Source organism: Hemibagrus wyckioides, linkage group LG27 (assembly GCF_019097595.1).
Source record: "Hemibagrus wyckioides isolate EC202008001 linkage group LG27, SWU_Hwy_1.0, whole genome shotgun sequence".
NCBI lineage: Eukaryota > Metazoa > Chordata > Actinopteri > Siluriformes > Bagridae > Hemibagrus > Hemibagrus wyckioides.
Window position 1 is genome coordinate 16,976,068 of NC_080736.1, and position 23,491 is coordinate 16,999,558.

A 23,491-nucleotide genomic window follows, 5' to 3' on the forward strand; every position below is an offset into this window, starting at 1 on the left:
CATTACACTCGGAGCCTCTGCGCTCGGCCGCACACGGCAGCTTTTCTCAATGACTACTTGTCGGAAGTGGAATATTCTAGATGTTGATGTGTGTTTTGGTGAAACTGTAACCTTGCTCGCGCTCTCGGTTGAACACCTTCACATCTCTCAGGCTTTTCCCCAGATTGCTGCGCAGCGTCACGCCACTCGAGGCATCGCTCTTAGAGCCACGTCGAACGGAGCCGTTAGAGTAGGACCTGAGAAACATCAGTGAGCAGAACGCCGAAATTAACACGGACCCGGTCCGAGTCCAACACTGCTTTCATGCCGGAAAGTGTTTTCAGAAATAATGATTCATTTTCATCTGAACACAAACCGCCTAAAGCTAATAAACACACATTCATTAATCACAGTCCAGGTGGAGAAGAATGAGTTATAGTTATGTCTCTAAAGTGTCTATATGTCCACCGTAAACCGTGATTTGATCCATCTTAAAGTATTCAGAGTGTTTTTTCAGGCTGCTGTATGAAACCTTTGTCTGCTTTATGGGGAAATAAATCACCTGTCAGACCAGTAGAGGTAAGAGCCGTATACAGCGACTGAAGAGAGATCAGCGTGGTTGTCTTTCAGAATAATCTCTCGCACCTTGCCACTGTCCAGGTCGATTCTCTCGATCCTGTGTGTGTGAGTGTCGCACCAGTACAATTTATTTTCCTGAAAAACAATTTGAAAAGTTATTATAAAAGAGATATTCTGAAATGTTCAGTAGTTTTTAAGAAACATTCTGCAGAAGCCTGAAGCCTTTCAGTCCTGCTCATGGAGCTCTGAAGAAGCAGATGAGACAGGACTGGAATCAGCTGTCCTCATCTGCACCTCACTCAGCTGATAATATCTGCTCTTTTTCAACCAAGACTTTGACCTTTGACCTGGAAGCACTCTCTCCCACAGTCAGAAGAACCAGGAGCCAACCTGATAGTCTATAGAGACGCCGCTCGGCCAGACGAGCTCCGAGTTGACCAGGACCGTCCGCTCCGAGCCATCCAGACGAGATCTGCTGATTTTCGGGGACTGTCCCGTTTCTGTCCAGACCAGGAAGCTGAACCGGAAATCATAAGAAGGTTAGAGGAGATGTTGGTGATAAACTCTGGACAGTGTTGATGAGATTTATACTGCTGTGGGATAAGCCAGAGAGTAACAGCAGCTCCTCTGCACACAGCTGTTTGTTTACTGTTAAGAAGGTCAGAGATGTTTGTGGATTAAGACGTGGTGTAGTGGTTAGTGTCGTGTTCTGACCCTTCCAGTGGATGCACGGCGATGGCTCGAGGCTGATCGAGTCCTTCAGAGACGACCACGGCCCGATACACAGTGTTCAGCCGAGACACCTCGATAAGATCAGAGCCGTGATCTGTCCAGTAAACATTTCCTACAGCAACAAGATCATTCTATCACTCTCCCTCCCTCCATCCATCCATCCATCCATCCATCCAGCCACACACACTGTACCGGTAATCCAGTCCACTGCCACTCCCTCCGCTCGCACGATGCCAGTGTTGATCACGTCCTCCCTCCACGTCTGATCTCGAGCAGCTCGGGAGATTTTATTGGATCCCAGGTCAGACCAGTACAGCGTGTCATTTCCTATTAAACCATCCACATTAATTCATACAGACTATTCATTATAGCGTTAAAGAAAACGGAGATTTAACACTTCATTTCATTCTAACAGATGTTCTTTATCCTAACCCCAATGGAGAAGGATTGCTCTAGAGAACAGCAACACTGTTGCAAGAAAGAAAGAAGGAAAGAAAGAAAGAAAGAAAGAAAGAAAGAAAGAAAGAAAGAAAGATGTATTTTTTGTCTTAAACAGTCCACATGTTCAAAATGCATGTTGTTTTTCTTTCCCTAAACTTTTCGTTTATTGTAGTTGTGACCTCTTTTCACAAACGTCTCTTTCAGAGTGAGGTTTAACTCTCAAACACAAAGACAGAAGAAAAAATACAGCCTCTGTTTTTGGGGAATTTCATTTTGAAAACCATCAACAAAAAAAAAATCATATTTCAGTCATTTTGTAAAGGAAACTCCAGAGTAGCTGGAAATGTTTTCCTCTCTGACTGCACTGCAGTTTTATACACACACACACACACACACACACACACACCAACTAAATGTGTAAAAATAAACAAAATATAATATTAGCATGTTCTGCTTAAGCCCAGTGTCTAAACACTCCCTGATCTTAAGGTCATCACACTCGGCCAGTCCAGCACCAGGCTAGTGTTACACCACAGCTGGTTGGTTACTATGGTTACAGCATAGCCGGGATGATTTTAATCCAATTTTTTCTGCACTACAGCCTGTAAATCATCTGTGTGTGTAATTAGCCTGGGCAGTTTAACAGAGAGACATGATATAAATTAACATACTTTTTATTATTATACAGAAAGACTGTAACACTAATATTCCTCTGTGTCGTAATTGCGATACGACATTTTTATGTGAGTAATGAATACATGATATTGATGAATACACACTGATCAGGTATAACATTATGACCAGTGAGAGGTGAAGTGAATAAGACTGAGTATCTCCTCATCATGGCCCCTGTTAGTGGGGGGGATATATTAGGCAGCAAGTCAACATTTTGTCCTCAAAGTTGATGTTAGAAGCAGGAAAAATGGACAAGTGTAAGGATTTGAGCGAGTTTGACCAAAAGGGCCAAATTGTGATGGATAGACCACTGGATCAGAGCATCTCCAAAACTGCAGCTCTTGTGGGGTGTTCCCGGTCTGCAGTGGTCAGTATCTATCAGAAGTGGTCCAAGGAAGGAACAGTGGTGACTTAATTAAGAAGTTAATGCTGGTTCTGATAGAAAGGGGTCAGAATACACAGTGCAGGACGGGTCAGGGCTGTTGTGGCAGCAAAAGGGGGACCGACACAATATTAGGCATGTGGTCATAATGTTATGCCTGGTCAGTGTATGTCTGTTGACTGATAGATTCGAGTTATTTATATTGGAGTTATATCAGACTGATTCTGTAGTCAGGGCATGTCAGTAAATCTTTTAGCTAAAGCTGGGTGTAATTGTGTTACAGTTTTATCTTCCAGAAGAAGTGAAGCCTCTCACTATTAGACTGTGATATAGATTTGAATGTCCTCCTCTGCCATTTCAGATTAATGACACGCAATAACTTTTAAATTAGATTTCACTCTAAATGACTCAGTGAGCATTAATTTCACTGCTGAGTGAGTTGCTTATAATAAACTTAGAGAATGAGAGAAGTTCCTCACCTGCGTGGAAGTCCAGCCCGGCCGCTAGCAGCGTTCCCGATACGGGAATTAAGGTGTTGGAATGATCGGTGGGGTCCAAGGACACGCCCCGGATCCCATCCTGAGAGGAATACATCAGGAAGGATTCCACTCCTGCACACGGGACAGCCGGGGAAAAGTGAATTAGTGAAACAGGATTTGTGTAGGTGTGAATGCAGTGATGGGGTGAACAGACGAGTGCAGTGTGCAGTGCTGCCTTCACCTCGGCAGGTGGAGCGATCCGCCGTCAGACTGTAACCCGTCGTACACCAGCAGGTTCGAGTGTGCTCTGAGGTGGGCAGGCAGAGCTGAGAACATCCACCGTTATTCAGCACACACACATTTTTACCTGAGAACGCAACACAGAACACACACACACACACAGTGTCACTGAGATTTGAGCATAAATCCAGCCAATTAATTTTCCACTTTTGTTCAGTGGTGCATTACATGAGGCTGTAAACCCAGGAGGCCATTAAGCAGAGCTCTTATACTCTGACACACACACACACACACACACACACTTACTTAAATGTAAAAAAAGGAAGCAGATCAACGTCGTTCCTTGACAGAAACACCCAGTTATTGGGTTTGAAGTAGAGTAATGAGCGAATCCTTTTACTCCCCTGTGTTCTGTGTCACTGAGATTAATGACTCTGACTACTTTGTGCAAATCTGACGGACTAGCAAAAAGAAACATTTACCTTAAAAACGACTTAATTGTCATTTTTTATCTTAATGTAGCATTAAAAGGATCAGGGCTAGTGTTGCTAATGAACCTGTCTCGGTTATTGATGAATCTCAGGAGCAACAGCGGACCGCTACAGAAAGGAAACGGCCGGCGCTTAACCTCCGAGAGACTTCCTTAAAAAGGAATAAAAGGCTGTCTTTCACTGCAGCTGAGAATAAAGGAAAGAGCATGGATCTTCCTGCAGGTGAGAAGTTAATAATAATCCTTATTCTAAAGTTGTGATATTAACACAGAGTGATGAAGGATTGAAGTTAAACCCATTTATGTGTTTGAATGTATCAGTGAGGTGTTTAGACACCAGGAGCCTCAACACCTTAATTGTGCAGAAAAAGTCCAGACGCATCCCGCTGCCCTGTGCACTCTGGACAGAGGGTGTATTCGTGTTACCTTTCTGGCCATCTTTGTCGTAAACTCTGATCTGAACCACTCCTGTGGTTTTGGACCGCAGAACTGCCATGTTTTGTCCGTCCTTCTTCCTCACGGTGCCGATCTGAGCCAAAGCGTCATCCGCCCACCACAATTTACTCCCTGACCACAAGAACACAGAGAGAAAGACATGAGTGGTAAAGCAGTGAAAACTAACCAGAAAGGTTTCACTCACTCACTGTAATGCTTTACTTTATTTCAGGACAATATTTGTCCTCATCTATAAAAAGTCAAACACTAGCAGGTTCTATGAAGAGTCTCACTAGTGCCCCTGTTCTCCCAGCACTACCCAGCAGTCTCAAAAATACCCCCATGCACTCTCAGGAGGACCACAAGTGCCCCTGTTTCTCAAGAATACACCAGGAGTACCCCAGTAACACACCACTCTCCAGGGTCACTCAGGAACACAGCACTCTCCAGGGTCACTCAGGAACACACCACTCTCCAGGGTCACTCAGGAACACACCACTCTCCAGGGTCACTCAGGAACACACCACTCTCCAGGGTCACTCAGGAACACACCACTCTCCAGGGTCACTCAGGAACACACCACTCTCCAGGGTCACTCACTCAGGAACACACCACTCTCCAGGGTCACTCAGGAACACACCACTCTCCAGGGTCACTCAGGAACACAGCACTCTCCAGGGTCACTCAGGAACACACCACTCTCCAGGGTCACTCAGGAACACACCACTCTCCAGGGTCACTCAGGAACACACCACTCTCCAGGGTCACTCAGGAACACAGCACTCTCCAGGGTCACTCAGGAACACACCACTCTCCAGGGTCACTCAGGAACACACCACTCTCCAGGGTCACTCACTCAGGAACACACCACTCTCCAGGGTCACTCAGGAACACACCACTCTCCAGGGTCACTCAGGAACACACCACTCTCCAGGGTCACTCACTCAGGAACACACCACTCTCCAGGGTCACTCAGGAACACACCACTCTCCAGGGTCACTCAGGAACACACCACTCTCCAGGGTCACTCACTCAGGAACACACCACTCTCCAGGGTCACTCAGGAACACACCACTCTCCAGGGTCACTCAGGAACACACCACTCTCCAGGGTCACTCAGGAACACACCACTCTCCAGGGTCACTCACTCAGGAACACACCACTCTCCAGGGTCACTCACTCAGGAACACACCACTCTCCAGGGTCACTCAGGAACACAGCACTCTCCAGGGTCACTCAGGAACACACCACTCTCCAGGGTCACTCAGGAACACACCAGTCTTTTTCCTTTTTTCCCCATGATTAAGTATGATTTTTTTATTTCACATTCCTGACACGTAAAATTGTAAGAAAAAGAAATAATGTATTAATAATATATATAATAATCTGTGTCCTTGTTCAGTTGCCCAGGAGAAAAGGCTGAGCATGAGGTTAATTAGACATTAATATTAAAACAATCCATAGAACAATCAGATATCCAGGAAACACAGACAAAGAGAGAGAGAGAGAGTTCATCTGGGAAATATAGAGGAAAGGTAGAGTTAAGAAATGAATAAAAAAGAGAGAGAGAGAATGTCAATAAAGGTATAGTTTTCCCTCATGTGTCAATTTACACATTCTGTGTTAGAGTTTTATATTTTACACTCGGAGTTATTCCTAAACACACCACAGATAAAGTTTCCCCAATAAAGTTATCAGACGAGTCACTGGATATAGAAACCTGGACTGTGTGGCTGTTTTTAACTCTCCCATATCAACTGACCAGCTGGAAGCCCTGCCCCCTTTTCTGCTGGTTTTCTATTTCCATTTCTGTCATTTGACATTCTTTTCCACAGCGACTTACAATGTATCTCATTTTATACAACTGAGGAATTGAGGGTTAAGGGCCTTGCTCAGGGGCCCAGCAGTGGCAGCGTGGTGGACCTGGGACTCACAACCTTCTGATCAGTAGTTTTATTTTTTATTGAATTGAAATGCAATAGTCCAACACCTTATCCACTAAGCTACCACGTCCCACCTGAAGGGGAATGTTTTATATGTTTTATATGTTTTAACATGAAATACCTCCAGCACCTCTTTATGTTTATTAAGGAGCTGCCACAAAATTTCAGCCAGTGCAAATTTATAAATGAAAATGATCAAATCTAAGACTTCTACATCACGTCTACAGTTATAATAATCCAAAAGCGTTCAATACACAGGAGCTTTCAAAAACATCAGATCAGCAGTGAAAATATCAACTCTCTAAAATTATTTCAGCATTTTTAGCAGAAATATGAGAGAAACAATCTGTACAAATGACTGTTTAATCAAAAAGAAGTGTTTTGTTTCCTGAAATGACTCATGTTTTATTTTCTCCCTGCCGTTTCAGTCAGGACTGATTCTGTATTTATTTGTTTATGAGCAGTAAAAAGCTTTGCTCCATGTTGCACTGATCAATAAATCAGTAATACAGAGAGAATGTACTGTATTATCTTACAAACCACTCTAAATTATGAGCCGATGTGTGCTTCACAAAACAGACTACAGCAATTACTCCGATTTGTCACAGCAGCAGTAAAGATGATCCAGGGTGGCAATAGTAAGTGATAAATGATCAGAAGGCAGTATATTAGTGTTCATATCACGCTAACAGTAATAATGCTGTTCAGTATCCTTGTCACCGACGCCTTTAATGAGAAGCTGCTTACACTGACAGCAAGCCAAATCATCTTAAATGAGGAACATAAGCAGTGTGTATGAATGAGAGAGAGAGAGAGAGAGAGAGAGAGAGAGAGAGAGAGAGGGAGAGACAGGTAGAGAGAGAGAGAGAGAGAGAGAGAGGGAGGGAGAGAGGGAGGGAGAGAGAGAGAGAGAGAGAGAGAGGGAGGGAGAGAGGGAGGGAGAGAGAGAGAGAGAGACAGGTAGAGAGAGAGAGAGAGAGAGAGAGGGAGAGAGAGACAGGTAGAGAGAGAGAGAGAGAGAGAGAGAGAGAGAGGGACGGACAGAGAGAGAGAGAGAGAGAGAGAGACAGGTAGAGAGAGAGAGAGAGAGGGAGGGAGAGAGAGAGAGAGAGAGAGAGAGAGAGAGAGAGAGAGAGAGAGAGAGGAAAGACAGCACAGGGCATACATGCTTCATTAATTCCACCCTGTCTGATACCTTCACACAGACAGACTGCCTGAATTTTGCTTAACAGTTTAAAGTTTCCAAAAGTAGCATCATTGTAAAGAGCTGAGAGCATTATAGAATAGAGTATAACCTATAGAGCAAAGAGCATAGAGTATAACCTATAGAATATACAGCATAGAATATATAGCATAGAGTATAACCTATAGAGCAAAGAGCATAGAGTATAACCTATAGAATATACAGCATAGAGTATATAGAATAGAGTATAACCTATAGAGCAAAGAGCATAGCGTATATAGCATAGAGTATAACCTATAGAGCAAAGAGCATAGAGTATAACCTATAGAATATACAGCATAGAATATATAGCATAGAGTATAACCTATAGAGCAAAGAGCATAGAGTATAACCTATAGAATATACAGCATAGAGTATATAGAATAGAGTATAACCTATAGAGCAAAGAGCATAGCGTATATAGCATAGAGTATAACCTATAGAGCAAAGAGCATAGAGTATAACCTATAGAATATACAGCATAGAATATATAGCATAGAGTATAACCTATAGAGCAAAGAGCATAGAGTATAACCTATAGAATATACAGCATAGAGTATATAGCATAGAATATAACCTATAGAGCAAAGAGCATAGAGTATAACCTATAGAATATATAGCATAGAGTATAGAGTATAAACTATAGAATATACAGCATAGAGTATATAGCATAGAGTATAGAGTATAAACTATAGAATATACAGCATAGAGTATAGAGAATAGAGTATAGAATATAGAGTACAGAGAATTCAATGTTCCTGAACTCAACAGAGTTTAGAGTGTGAGGATGAGGAGGACACTTTCTGAATTGTGGGCTGATGAGTTAAGAGAAATGAGAACATGTGATCTGTCACACATCTGTCTTCATCTCTCCTGAAAAGAAATTAAACTCAAACTTAATAGCTTGATGCTTACAGCTAACTACAGACAACGTGTGTGTGTGTGTGTGAGATAGAGAGAGAGAGAGAGAGAGAGAGAAAGTGACCTTGTGTCAGAGACTGTCCTCAATCAGAGAGCTTTGTGCCCTCAGGTGAGACACTTAACCCTGAATTATTCGAGCGAAACTCAGGAAAGGCAGCGCTGCTCTCAGTGGCTCTGGCCTCAATAACTAACTCTACACCCCGAACCATGGGGTCAGCACCACCCAAAAATAATTTCTCTACCAACATCCTTTATGAGCTTGACTCTATTTCTTTAAAAAACACAGCAAATCACTGATATCATCCCTAAACAAATAATAAAAACCATGTTATAATCTAGCAGCTATTACATTTATTAATAACCCTGTCACACTGGAGACTCCTTCTTTAAGTGACAGACACCTCTTTTCAGAAAACTTCCTGTAAATGAGCTGTTACTATGGAAACAACAAGACATTAAAGCGAGAGCATTAATATGAATCTGTGCTGCGGTCAGAGCTGCCATTCTAGAGAATGAATCAACACCTGATCCACCAATCAGAGCGCAGAACTCAGTGACACTGCTCCGTAAAAACACTGATGATCATTCTGTTGGCTGTAATAATTGAAATGAAGAGGTGAGCTGGATGGATGGAACAGGAAGAGAAGAGTGGAGCAGGATTAAGGATGACTTTGCAGAGAAGGTACAGAAGCTCAGCTGTGTTTGGTTTCCTCCACCTGAAGCACTGGGTTAAATATAGAGGAGGAGGTGAGGGACGTGGGAGGAAGGCTAATTTCATTTGACTGCAGCAGATGCTGTGAGTCAAGCCAGGTGTCCTCAGCTGATGATCTCCATCAGCAGCTCCAGCTGCTTCGCTCCAGCAGTGATTAGCGTCAATCCACACAACAGTGAAATATGTGCTGTGTGAGCAGCCAGAGCTCTCTCAGCGTGGAACACTACACCTCTAACACAGCAGACTGACCCAGGATCAGGTTCCACTTCCTCACAGCACTGAGCTCTCTCAGCGTGGAACACTACACCTCTAACACAGCAGACTGACCCAGGATCAGGTTCCACTTCCTCACAGCACTGAGCTCTCTCAGCGTGGAACACTACACCTCTAACACAGCAGACTGACCCAGGATCAGGTTCCACTTCCTCACAGCACTGAGCTCTCTCAGCGTGGAACACTACACCTCTAACAGAGGTGTGATGAGTTGTGATGGAGTTGTGATGGAGTTCTGATAGAGCTGTGATGGAGTTGTGATGGAGTTGTGATGGAGTTCTGATAGAGCTGTGATGGAGTTGTGATGGAGTTGTGATGGAGTTCTGATAGAGCTGTGATGGAGTTGTGATGGAGTTCTGATAGAGCTGTGATGGAGTTGTGATGGAGTTCTGATAGAGCTGTGATGGAGTTGTGATGGAGTTCTGATAGAGCTGTGATGGAGTTGTGATGGAGTTCTGATAGAGCTGTGATGGAGTTGTGATGGAGTTGTGATGGAGTTCTGATAGAGCTGTGATGGCGTTGTGATGGAGTTCTGATAGAGCTGTGATGGAGTTGTGATGGAGTTGTGATGGAGTTGTGATGGAGTTCTGATAGAGCTGTGATGGCGTTGTGATGGAGTTCTGATAGAGCTGTGATGGCGTTGTGATGGAGTTCTGATAGAGCTGTGATGGAGTTGTGATGGAGTTGTGATGGCGTTGTGATGGAGTTGTGATGGAGTTCTGATAGAGTTGTGATGGAGTTGTGATGGCGTTGTGATGGAGTTCTGATAGAGCTGTGATGGAGTTGTGATGGAGTTCTGATAGAGCTGTGATGGAGTTGTGATGGAGTTGTGATGGAGTTCTGATAGAGTTGTGATGGAGTTCTGATAGAGCTGTGATGGAGTTGTGATGGAGTTGTGATGGAGTTGTGATGGAGTTCTGATAGAGCTGTGATGAGTTGTGATGGAGTTGTGATGGAGTTCTGATAGAGTTGTGATGGAGTTGTGATGGAGTTCTGATAGAGTTGTGATGGAGTTCTGATAGAGCTGTGATGGAGTTGTGATGGCGTTGTGATGGCCTTGTGATGGAGTTGTGATGGAGTTGTGATGGAGTTGTGATGAAGTTCTGATAGAGCTGTGATGGAGTTGTGATGGAGTTCTGATAGAGTTGTGATGGAGTTGTGATGGAGTTCTGATAGAGTTGTGATGGAGTTCTGATAGAGCTGTGATGGAGTTGTGATGGCGTTGTGATGAAGTTCTGATAGAGCTGTGATGGAGTTCTGATAGAGCTGTGATGGAGTTGTGATGGAGTGGTGATGGAGTTCTGATAGAGCTGTGATGGAGTTGTGATGGCATTGTGATGGAGTTGTGATGGAGTTCTGATAGAGCTGTGATGGAGTTGTGATGGCGTTCTGATAGAGCTGTGATGGAGTTGTGATGGCGTTGTGATGGAGTTCTGATAGAGTTGTGATGGAGTTGTGATGGAGTTGTGATGAAGTTCTGATAGAGCTGTGATGGAGTTGTGATGGAGTTCTGATAGAGCTGTGATGGAGTTGGGATGGAGTTCTGATAGAGCTGTGATGGAGTTCTGATAGAGTTGTGATGGAGTTGTGATGAAGTTCTGATAGAGCTGTGATGGAGTTCTGATAGAGTTGTGATGGAGTTGTGATGAAGTTCTGATAGAGCTGTGATGGAGTTCTGATAGAGCTGTGATGGCGTTGTGATGGAGTTCTGATAGAGCTGTGATGGAGTTGTGATGGCATTGTGATGGAGTTGTGATGGAGTTCTGATAGAGCTGTGATGGAGTTGTGATGGCGTTCTGATAGAGCTGTGATGGAGTTGTGATGGAGTTCTGATAGAGCTGTGATGGAGTTGTGATGGAGTTGTGATAGAGCTGTGATGGAGTTGTGATGGAGTTGTGATGGAGCTGTGATGGAGTTGTGATGGAGTTGTGATGGCGTTGTGATGGAGTCCTGATGGAGTTGTGATAGAGCTGTGATGGAGTTGTGATAGAGCTGTGATGGATTTGTGATGGCATTGTGATGGAGTCCTGATAGAGCTGTGATGGAGTGGTGATGGAGTTCTGATAGAGCTGTGATGGAGTTGTGATGGCGTTCTGATAGAGCTGTGATGGAGTCCTGATAGAGCTGTGATGGAGTGGTGATGGAGTTCTGATAGAGCTGTGATGGAGTGGTGATGGAGTTCTGATAGAGCTGTGATGGAGTGGTGATGGCGTTCTGATAGAGCTGTGATGGAGTGGTGATGGAGTTCTGATAGAGCTGTGATGGAGTTGTGATGGCATTGTGATGGAGTCCTGATGGAGTTGTGATGGAGTGGTGATGGAGTTCTGATAGAGCTGTGATGGAGTTGTGATGGAGTTCTGATAGAGCTGTGATGGAGTTGTGATGGCGTTCTGATAGAGCTGTGATGGAGTTGTGATGGCATTGTGATGGAGTCCTGATGGAGTTGTGATGGAGTGGTGATGGAGTTCTGATAGAGCTGTGATGGAGTTGTGATGGAGTGGTGATGGAGTTCTGATAGAGCTGTGATGGAGTTGTGATGGCGTTCTGATAGAGCTGTGATGGAGTTGTGATGGAGTTGTGATAGAGCTGTGATGGAGTTGTGATGGAGTTGTGATGGAGTGGTGATGGAGTTCTGATAGAGCTGTGATGGAGTTGTGATGGCGTTCTGATAGAGCTGTGATGGAGTTGTGATGGCGTTCTGATAGAGCTGTGATGGAGTTGTGATGGCGTTCTGATAGAGCTGTGATGGAGTTGTGATGGCGTTCTGATAGAGCTGTGATAGAGCTGTGATGGAGTTGTGATAGAGCTGTGATGGAGTTGTGATGGAGTTGTGATAGAGCTGTGATGGAGTTGTGATGGAGTTGTGATAGAGCTGTGATGGAGTTGTGATGGAGTTGTGATAGAGCTGTGATGGAGTTGTGATGGCGTTGTGATGGAGTCCTGATGGAGTTGTGATGGAGTGGTGATGGAGTTCTGATAGAGCTGTGATGGAGTTGTGATGGAGTTGTGATGGAGTTCTGATAGAGCTGTGATGGAGTGGTGATGGAGTTCTGATAGAGCTGTGATGGAGTTGTGATGGCATTGTGATGGAGTCCTGATGGAGTTGTGATGGAGTGGTGATGGAGTTCTGATAGAGCTGTGATGGAGTTGTGATGGAGTGGTGATGGAGTTCTGATAGAGCTGTGATGGAGTTGTGATGGCGTTCTGATAGAGCTGTGATGGAGTTGTGATGGAGTTGTGATAGAGCTGTGATGGAGTTGTGATGGAGTTGTGATGGAGTGGTGATGGAGTTCTGATAGAGCTGTGATGGAGTTGTGATGGCGTTCTGATAGAGCTGTGATGGAGTTGTGATGGCGTTCTGATAGAGCTGTGATGGAGTTGTGATGGCGTTCTGATAGAGCTGTGATGGAGTTGTGATGGCGTTCTGATAGAGCTGTGATAGAGCTGTGATGGAGTTGTGATAGAGCTGTGATGGAGTTGTGATGGAGTTGTGATAGAGCTGTGATGGAGTTGTGATGGAGTTGTGATAGAGCTGTGATGGAGTTGTGATGGAGTTGTGATAGAGCTGTGATGGAGTTGTGATGGAGTTGTGATAGAGCTGTGATGGAGTTGTGATGGAGTTGTGATAGAGCTGTGATGGAGTTGTGATAGAGCTGTGATGGAGTTGTGATGGCGTTGTGATGGAGTTGTGATGGAGTTGTGATAGAGTGGTGATGGAGTTCTGAGGGTGTGGCTAAGTGTAACTATAAAGTGTGAGAGTCGTTGATCAACATGTACACATGAGGAAGAAGAACATCAGCAGAACTTTGGTAAATCTGGCAGGAATTTAAGCTCTGTTTGCTAACAGAAATATTTACACACAACTTTAAAGAGTTTGTGGTTAGTGGATTATTTGTTTAATGTGTAGAAATGTTCTTCATTAACTGCTCTATCATCGCTCACCTCGACTCACTGCAGGTCTTTATTCTGCATTTAGCATTGTTAGATTCAAAAAAATCATTTAGAGATTTTAGATTTAATTTCTTCCACACATACACATTGTCTTTTTATTGTCTTTTCATTTTCTCGTATGCGAAAGCGCTTGAAGATTTTGACACATTATGGTTACCATGGAAACGACTAGTCAAAAAAACAAACAGATAAAAAAAATTAACTGAACCTCACCCATAATCCCTAGTGCCGTCGCCTTCATCAGCTCCTTCTTCAAGCTGTCAATCACCTCCAGGCCACTCCCATCCAGGTTACACCTGTTAATGGTCCCGTTTCCTGAGTTGATCCAGTAGACTTTGTTAGAGGAGTAGTCTATAGACAGACCTGAAACACAAACCCAGACGTCTCACACGACTCAGATAAAGGTGTGGAGTGCTTTTGATCGATATTAAAGTCTCTGTGAGTCATCTGTAGAGATGTGATGTGATTCTGGATCTCTTTCAGAGTGCTGAGGAACGCTGACTGTGTGGTGGAGAAGCAGCTGAACACACTGAAGAGGTTCAAAGAGTGAAGAGCGCTCTATCAGCTGTGTAGGATCGCTCACACACACACACACACACACACACACACACACACACACACACTCCTGTCCTCATTCACCAGCATGATATCCTACACCACAACATGCCATGTGTGTGTGAGATTAACATCTAACAGTATTAGCTTATTGTTCTATCCTAGCGGGGGCGGGACATTTACATTCCTTCGTGTACTCTAATTGGATGAACACAAGAGGAATACATTTTTGTCTGTTAATGTTATTCAGCAAATAATGAAATAAACAAACCAAAATGTCAGTGATCAAGAGGAATAAGGCATTAGAGGTGTGATCCACTTTCATTCCGGTCTCAGTGAATTAAACAGAGCTCATGATGATGCAGGTAGGGTTCAGGTTCAGTGTGATGTGAAATGCTCCTCACTCTCACTAGCCCTGACCTTTAGCTGATTAACCGCTTCATCAACATGTGTTCATCTTCAATCGTCTGTCTACACTGAGCTCGTCCCTGAATAACAACAATAACCAGAACGTTCCACAGAAACACTCTACTACTGTTATCATAGACACGGTGTTGTTTACCGGCTGGATCTTTCTGGTTCTGATGCAGGATCTTGCTGTTGCTGCCATCCATGTTGGCCATGTTTATGGTGTTTCCATCGGTCCAGTACATTTTCCTGTAAAAACACCACAACACACACTGTGATCCAACTCTGATTACAGAGACATGATTACATGATCTGATTACAGAGCACTGAGAACGCTGCTGTATTTTATTCTAAAATCATTATAAACACAAAGAGTGGGATTATAAATCATTATAAACACTGAGAGTGGGATTATAAATCATTATAAACACTGAGAGTGGGATTATAAATCATTATAAACACTGAGAGTGGGATTATAAATCATTATAAACACTGAGAGTGGGATTATAAATCATTATAAACACTGAGAGTGGGATTATAAATCATTATAAACACTGAGAGTGGGATTATAAATCATTATAAACACTGAGAGTGGGATTATAAATCATTATAAACACTGAGAGTGGGATTATAAATCATTATAAACACTGAGAGTGGGATTATAAATCATTATAAACACTGAGAGTGGGATTATAAATCATTATAAACACTGAGAGTGAGATTATAAATCATTATAAACACTGAGAGTGGGATTATAAATCATTATAAACACTGAGAGTGGGATTATAAATCATTATAAACACTGAGAGTGGGATTATAAATCATTATAAACACTGAGAGTGGGATTATAAATCATTATAAACACTGAGAGTGGGATTATAAATCATTATAAACACTGAGAGTGGGATTATAAATCATTATAAACACTGAGAGTGGGATTATAAATCATTATAAACACTGAGAGTGGGATTATAAATCATTATAAACACTGAGAGTGAGATTATAAATCATTATAAACACTGAGAGTGGGATTATAAATCATTATAAACACTGAGAGTGGGATTATAAATCATTATAAACACTGAGAGTGAGATTATAAATCATTATAAACACTGAGAGTGGGATTATAAATCATGTCTTGTCTAGAACTGTGGACTATAAGATTAAACAGTTCAGCTGTGTAACCAGGAGCTTCATTCCATCTGTCTTCTTGTAGTTATGAGGATCTGGTCACTGATGGAGACTTGAGTGAGAAACTGATGGTATGAGCAGCAGTCTCACATCATCTCCATGGTTTCTATCTGGAACAGGATCTCCTCCTTTACTCCCATCAGACATGCAGCTGCTTTATTCTAATGAAGAAACTCGTCACTGACGAGCCAAAGCACAGAGAAGATAAACGCAGGACTGGCTGATTAACAGCTTCTTAATGAGAGCATGTGCTGAGGCTGGCTTTAATCAGCTGCATGAGTGTGTGCTCAGTAATAACACACACACACACACACACACACACACACCGCAGTATTAAAGGGCATGATTCCATAATTAGGTCTCTAATCAATGTGACAATAATGAAGTAAACGTATGAGGAGTGAGTGTAAGATATTGTTTGGACGTGTGGAGCTGTGGTCATCACCAGGCTCTCTGCTGGTGGATTCCATGTCCTGTTTCATGGTCACTCATTTATCTGTCTATCCCTCTGTTTTTCTGACTGCATTTATAAGAGTTTACATTGTATTGATATCAGTATTGACATTGATATAAAGTGAAGTCACTAATTTTGATACCAAAAATCAATCTGATGGAATAATAATATACTGCATGCACAAACATTACCCTTTAGCTGGATGCAGGACGAGGCACTTGGGCTTGTCGACGCCGTGAACCACGGCGGTTCTGAGCGAGCCGTCTAGACGAGCGACGTTAATTTGAGTCTCATCACCGTCTGAGCTCATCCAGTACAGGTTCCTGGACAACCAGTCCACAGATAAACCTCGAACATTCAGCAGGTCTAAAAAAATCATATCAATTAAATAAAACCATAGAAATATGAATTAACATTCTAAACAGTGTGTGTTTATACCGATGCCTGAAAATAATTCTCCAGGATCTTCAGAGTTTTATAGGAACTTTCATGTGTAAAGCACTGAGATGAACATTAATGTGTGAAATGAGCACTATATCTATCTATCTATCTATCTATCTATCTATCTATCTATCTATCTATCTATCTATCTATCTATCTATCTATCTATCTATCAATCAGTCAGTTATTCTATCTATCTATCTATCTATCTATCTATCTATCTATCTATCTATCTATCTATCTATCTATCTATCAATCAGTCAGTTATTCTATCTATCTATCTATCTATCTATCTATCTATCTATCTATCTATCTATCTATCTATCTATCTATCTATCTATCAATCAGTCAGTTATTCTATCTATCTATCTATCTATCTATCTATCTATCTATCTATCTATCTATCTATCTATCTATCTATCTATCTATCTATCTATCTATCTATCTATCTATCTATCCTTCTTGAAGTTTATACACACACTGTACCTCCAGATATGATGGCTTCAAGCTTAGTCCCATTAATCGAGGCCCGTTTTATTGTCCGAGTTTTAACATCAGCCCAGTAAATCCTCTCATCACTCGCATCATAATCCACGGCAGTGACATCATCAATGTCCGGCACTGTCACCGCGGTGATGATGTTCATGTAGGGATTGTCAATGTCGACTCCTCGGATTTCGGATCTCCGTGCATAGAGCAAAAACCTTTTCACAGCTTCACAGAGAGAGAGAGAAAACACACACACACACACACACACACACAAACATATATATATATATATATACACACAGAATGTGTAAAAGTGTAAAGAGTTTAATATGCTATATAAAACTCTCTGCAGGTCTGTGAGAGGAGTGTTTAGAGTTACGCTCCATTACTGAACACAGGGAGATTTTCTGAAATAAAGAAATTAGTTTCTAAAGTAGAATCTTATTAATGAACGCGTTCTATTTGAACGATCTGCAATTTAATTAACACAGAATATAAAACCTGTTATTTATTCATGGTGTTCAGTAAAATCCTGAGCAGTAAACTTCACACAGCACTAAAACTAAACACAGACAGAGTGTGTAAAGTCATTTCCACACAGTCAGCAGTATTAAAATATCCTGAAATATATGATTACACACATCAGTGACCATGTGCCGTGTTCATCTAATCCTCTAACGTCTCCTCCTCCTTACACCGACATTCACACTCAAGCATCACGTAACCTTTCATTCAAGTCATAAAAACACTTTTATATATACAGGACATGTGGATAAAAGGTTAAAGAGATCTCAGAGAAGTGAAACAGTGTAGAAGCAGCAGGAAAGTTAGAATAATGAAAGATAATTTTAAAAAGTATTTTTTTTCTCATTTCCACTTAAAGACTCTTCAGTTGAGTAAAACAGTGTTTTCCAGTTCACGAGACTAAGAGCTCATGACGTCCAGTGTTACAGGAGTGGACTAAATACGGACATTACTGAGTGTTAAACTCCTGACCCCTCCTAGACGTTGAGAAGAAAACAACAGGCAACAGTTTAGCACCACAAGTGTATCCATTTAATGCACACACACTCTCAGGACAAAGGTTTAGTGGATAATTAAGTGTTCTTCACTTCACAAGGGTTCTTCTAAGAAACTGTACATACTGTTCTACATCTTCACTAAAAGATAAACAATCCTTTGTGTTAAGTTCCCAGCATGAAACTATAGGCTTTCTGTAATTACCATGAAACATCTGGAGCTCCATTTCAATCAGAGTTGTTTATATGAATCATCAGCATGATTAACACTTGTGTTCAATCAGTAATTATGCCTAGAAGCAAAAACCAGGAAAAAAAACCTACACACACACACACACACGTATGCACACACACACACACACACACACGTATGCACACACACACACACACACACAGCACCTGTTCATTGACACAGAAACACGCCACACTGAGGTTTTTTTTCCTTCACTGTTTTACATTCGGTCATCCACAGTTTTCCCCCTCTCCTGACCTCTGCTCTATTCTCCAGAGGTTTTAAAACAGGAAATTCAAATGAACCTGCGTTTCCCCTCCGTGTTATGAGTTTAGCTAGGTCACCCGATTCTCCTGAGACCCAGTGTAATTGCTCCAAGATCACGGCTTTCCTTCTTTAACTTTAAAATGCTTACTACTGGACCTTGGCATAAAAATTCTCATTCTTCTAAAAATGTTCTGATAAAAATAAAGAATAAATGGCTTTGAAAATAGGTCATGGAGGTGTGTATATGCAGATCACAGACCAGAGGAGCCACACCTTTCAGGTCAAATATGGGCATGTGGGCATGTCTTTCATTTACTACACCCTTCAAACAGGAAGAAGGAAGACTAAGATAGCTTGGAAAGGTGTCTCACCTCACTGGGTGTGCTTTGGGGCGTGTCTCACCTTGGCAAGTGTATTTAGAGGAGTATATCACCTCAGAGTGTGTGGTTTGGGGTGTATATCACCTCAGGGGGTGTGGCTTTGGGTGTGTGCCACCTCAGGAGGTCTGGTTGGGAGTGTATGTCACCTCAGGGGGTGTGGTTGTGGGTGTGTCTCACCTCAGGGGGTGTGGTTGGGGGTGGGTCTCACCTTGGCATGTGTGGTTATTTGGAGAAAGCTTCATCAGGTAAGGACAGGCACAGGAAGCAGAACCATTGTAGTTGATGAGACAGAGATGGGAGCAGAGACCTCGTCCTCCATTACTGTCACACGGGTTAGGAGCTGAGAGAGAGAGAGACAGAGAGAGAGACAGAGAGAGAGAGACAGAGAGACAGAGAGACAGACAGAGAGAGAGAGACAGAGAGAGACAGAGAGACAGAGATGTTTTGAAGTGCTCTGATTCACTCCCATTGCCGTAAAGCTTAATTCCACTTCTCACTGCTGGTATTATTTGATTATCTGATAATTATTTAAACTCTACACACACACACACACACACACACACACACACACACAGGCTCAGAATTAATGTTTCAAACACAGAGCTTTTTAACAAACACAGCTACAGGACATGTTTTTTATTCAGATCTCTACTGAGTGGAAGTTTCTCATGTAAAGCAGGTTCGGTTTTTCAGGATGATAAAACCGCTATTTTTAATAAATAGTTCAATATGCTGTGAAATTAGCACCTTCTGTATTTGTGCTTTTCAGATCATTATTTCAACAGAAGATGGGCATGTGTTCCTCACAAGGCCTTTTCAGAGTGAAGGGAAGTCATGAAAATACATGCTGTATAAAGTAGCCTAGTTAGCTGGTTGAGCTGAAACACAGCTTTATTTTAGAAATCTCTGAGTTTCTCAGAACAAATGGATGGAAAAGACACACAAAAAGCCTCAATGACCTCCAGAAGATCAGAGAAGTGGAGCAGACATTGAGAAAAGAAAAAGAGATTCAGTATTTTGAAGGACAGCTCAACGTCAAGACAGAAAAACAGACTAGTCTTTGGTCATGTCTGATATTTTATAAGAACTCGATTTAATAACGTTTAGAAAGCTGATATTTAAGCTGACATTGTTTATTTATTTGGCACTCTCCCCATGTTCTCTCTAATTTAATCATGGTCAGTTCCTGCCACCAGCCAGCTCTGCCCAGCCACACCACACGTCCAGCAGCCAGGAGGCTGAAGCTCCCACGTGCTTCCTCTCAGACACGTGCAGTCAGACAACTGCATCTTCTGCGTCACGCAGGAAAGCTCCGTCTAGCATCTGCTCACAGGGACCAACTGCTCACAGACGTCCAGAACCGGCTCGAGACCACGTGATTGACAAGGGGGAGAAGAGAGTAGGCCCCGCCCACCCGGTTTTGCTCTCTTGGCTCCAGGACACAGATGGCTGTGGTATGGTCGCGATTCAAATCTAAATCTCCAGACCAGAGAGTAAACAATTCAATAGATTTCTGCTGATCTCACTCATGAAAAATATCACAATTCTTTATCATCACTGTTTGGGAAGGAGTTCAGTAACAGTCCGTGTTAATAGATTACATTTATGATGAAAATAAATGCTCCATCTCTCTCTCTCTCTCTCTCTCTCTCATAAACACCAATAAGTATAAGCTACACTATAACAAATATTCACAAAACAAAAGATGATAGCTAACAGAGGTAATAAATACATTATGGTAGCTCAATGACATGGACTATGATGAACACACACACACACACAAAGGTGCACCATGGCAACAATTCCCACCCTTCTTCCAGCCCATAATAAACTATTCATTGGAGGTACAACTGGACTCTTCTCCCAGACACTGAAATAAACAGGACGATGTCCACCTTCACCGGCCGAGTTTCCTGTGCTGTTTCACTTACTGTTTATTTCTTTACTCTAGCACATTAATCACATTAAGGAGAATGAATAAAGCTGGAAGTGTGTGTGTGTGTGTGTGTGAGGGAGAGTGAGACAGCATTTCCACACTCTCCCGTCCCTTTGGTACAGATCGTTTCTCCTGCGCTGGAACTCAGACGAGGGATTTTGTTATTTTTGACTCAGCTGCCAAAATCTTCTGATGCATCGAATCCACAGGAACCGAACACCAACTGGCTCCTGTTAAAAGCTTTCCAGAATCTTCTTCTACATCATCTAAACCACATGCCAACAGCAGAATATGTATGTGTGGGACTGAGTACACCATCAACAAAAGCTTTTATTTCATCTGCTATTAAAGCTTGGACAGTACCACCAGCTCAGACTGCAGGTCAAACGAGGGGTCAAGCAGGAAGAAACACACACCATCTCTGTGACACAACAGCAGGGTGAAGACATCACACACTTCTAAAACACATTCATTTAACATATGATGGAAATTTCAGCATGTTTTTATGTTGAAGAGATCTACTACATGAATGAGGTGTAAAAGGGGATCGTTCAGATAAATGATAGCGTAGGGATGGAGTATGGAGTGACTCTCTGAACCAGAGCTACTGTGGACTCAGACCTCTCTGTTACACCGCTGTGTGATCAGTGACACTGACGTATTACTGGAAATAATAAAGTGAACAGATAAATAGATAAGTGAAGAGATTCGAGTTTCCTACCAGGATTTCTTCGGCAGCTGAACGCTGGCTCTGCTCACTGTTAAATAATGGTGTGTTGAATAATGCAGCTCCGCACAGGAAAATGTCAGAGTATTGGATACATGAGAGCCGAAATAAAAGCGGTAACACGCTCAGACTTGAGTCTCCGAACGTGTGATTGGTTATCTTTCAGATCTATTCATTCATTCAGTCATTTTTATCAAACCTTTAACCCAGACAAGTGGCAAGCAGATCAGCGCCGCTGCGGTTCATATATGATCTTCTTCACAGGATCTTGTCAGATAAATGTTTGTGTGAGAAACATCTGGTGCTGGTGTTAGCATGCAGAGATCCTGCACTGAAGTTCTGCCATCATAAAATTCTTACTTTCGGGTCTTTTTCAGTAACTGTACAAGGACATTCACAATTCTAGCTGAAGGTCACTACTTTCCAGTTAATCTTTTTGTTTTCAGATTTTTTATTTAATGATTTAGGATCTGAATATAATTTATGATGTCTTGTAATGGTGCAGTGGAGGAACTGATGCTGTGTGAGGAAACGCTAAAGAGATCATTTTATCCCTTCAGGGTACAAACCCTGCTGAAGTACTGCAGCAGCTCTCAAAGACAAAGATGAACTCTTGAAGGTTACAACCTCAGACACACACACACACACACACACAGAGACTCAGAACTCTTCAGGCTTACTCTGAGGCTGGCGGCTCGGGTGGAAGATCTCGAGGTCGAAAGGCTGAGCGCTGGTCTTTTGTATCACCGTGACGTTGGCGCCGGTCCATTTACTGGCTTTTGTCAGAGTGTTTGTCCTCCAGTCGGTCCAGAACACACTTCCTCCATACAGAGACACGGCAAAGGGGTGAGACAGGAACTCGTGACCACGCAGGATCTCCATCAAACCAGTTCCATCATATAGAGAGGAATAAATAGCATCAGATCTGTGAAAGAGGAATCATCAGCATTACATGCCAAAGGTCATCTAAACTCTTCATTTTAACCCTGATTTTAAAGCCTAGCATTGTGAAAGATCATTGCCCCGGACAGCTGAAGGGTCAGTGTGAGAAAGTCCATCTAAAATCCACCACTAGGAGGATGACAGACATCACAGCACAGCTACAGACACGATGAAACATAAAGGAAACATGCTTATGGACAGAAAAGATCTGCATCGAGCTGACTGTGTAGAATGTGTGTGTGTGTGTGAGTGTGTGTGTGTGTGTGTGTGTGTTCATGTGAGCTTGTTTTCTAAAAACTGCAGATGCATCATTAGAGGATCTTCATCCTTTAATCTGACACTGAGACTCGTATAGATGTCACCAGAGAGGTAATTATACAGAATCTGCTACGGTATGAGTAGCATAGTAACCCCGCCTTTATACGACTGATGAAAAAAAAGCTCTTTAAGATAAGAGGAGTGTGTCCACTGCTCGAATGTAGCAAGCAACTGGACATTAGACATGAATTAAACCACCGACCAACTTAAAAAACAAAACCTTTTAAATCCCACCTTTAGGAGGTATAACTCCCAGCACGTAGGAATGGTCCAGAAGCTGATGCTCTTATTATACTGCAGTGGACAGGATTAATACGATAGGGTTTCATCAGAACCCCGGCAATTTCCCAGCACTGGGTCAAATACAGCCTGATATGAAACGCTGTGATTTAGCAGCAGAGCTCGAATAACGGGACATAAAGCGTGCTGTTTGTGAATCTGTTCCACCCTGAGAATCATATTCACACGGCTTCTGGTTCAAAGCTGCCAGTAAGCAGGACGTCAAGAAGATCCATTGATTCCTGATAAGCATTAGACTTCAGAGAGAGAGAGAGAGAGAGAGAGAGAGAGAGAGAGAGAGAGAGAGAGAGAGAGACAGAGAGAGAGAGAGAGAGAGAGAGAGAGAGAGAGAGAGAGAGAGAGAGACAGAGAGAGAGAGAGAGAGAGAGAGAGAGAGAG

General features: G+C 42.6%; 1 protein-coding gene across 6 annotated transcripts in view; it reads right to left on the reverse strand.

The window, feature by feature from the left end:
- The window catches only part of LOC131347815 (low-density lipoprotein receptor-related protein 1B-like), a 216,989-nt gene that overhangs the window by 71,709 nt on the left and 121,789 nt on the right, over positions 1–23,491 (reverse strand). For all 6 annotated transcript variants that reach the window (XR_009203830.1, XR_009203831.1, XM_058382212.1 and 3 more), the window contains 14 exons: positions 22,234–22,478; positions 19,099–19,230; positions 16,990–17,217; positions 16,254–16,428; positions 14,572–14,666; positions 13,668–13,817; positions 4,424–4,564; positions 3,509–3,634; positions 3,268–3,399; positions 1,483–1,617; positions 1,273–1,402; positions 949–1,075; positions 542–693; positions 112–236 (listed from right to left, as the gene is read on the reverse strand). Coding sequence is in view for 4 of the 6 variants with exons in the window: in XM_058382212.1 (XP_058238195.1) it covers positions 112–236; positions 542–693; positions 949–1,075; positions 1,273–1,402; positions 1,483–1,617; positions 3,268–3,399; positions 3,509–3,634; positions 4,424–4,564; positions 13,668–13,817; positions 14,572–14,666; positions 16,254–16,428; positions 16,990–17,217; positions 19,099–19,230; positions 22,234–22,478 (2,093 nt within the window). In the remaining 2 variants the exon portion in view is untranslated. The remainder of the gene's footprint in view (positions 1–111; positions 237–541; positions 694–948; positions 1,076–1,272; positions 1,403–1,482; positions 1,618–3,267; positions 3,400–3,508; positions 3,635–4,423; positions 4,565–13,667; positions 13,818–14,571; positions 14,667–16,253; positions 16,429–16,989; positions 17,218–19,098; positions 19,231–22,233; positions 22,479–23,491) is intronic.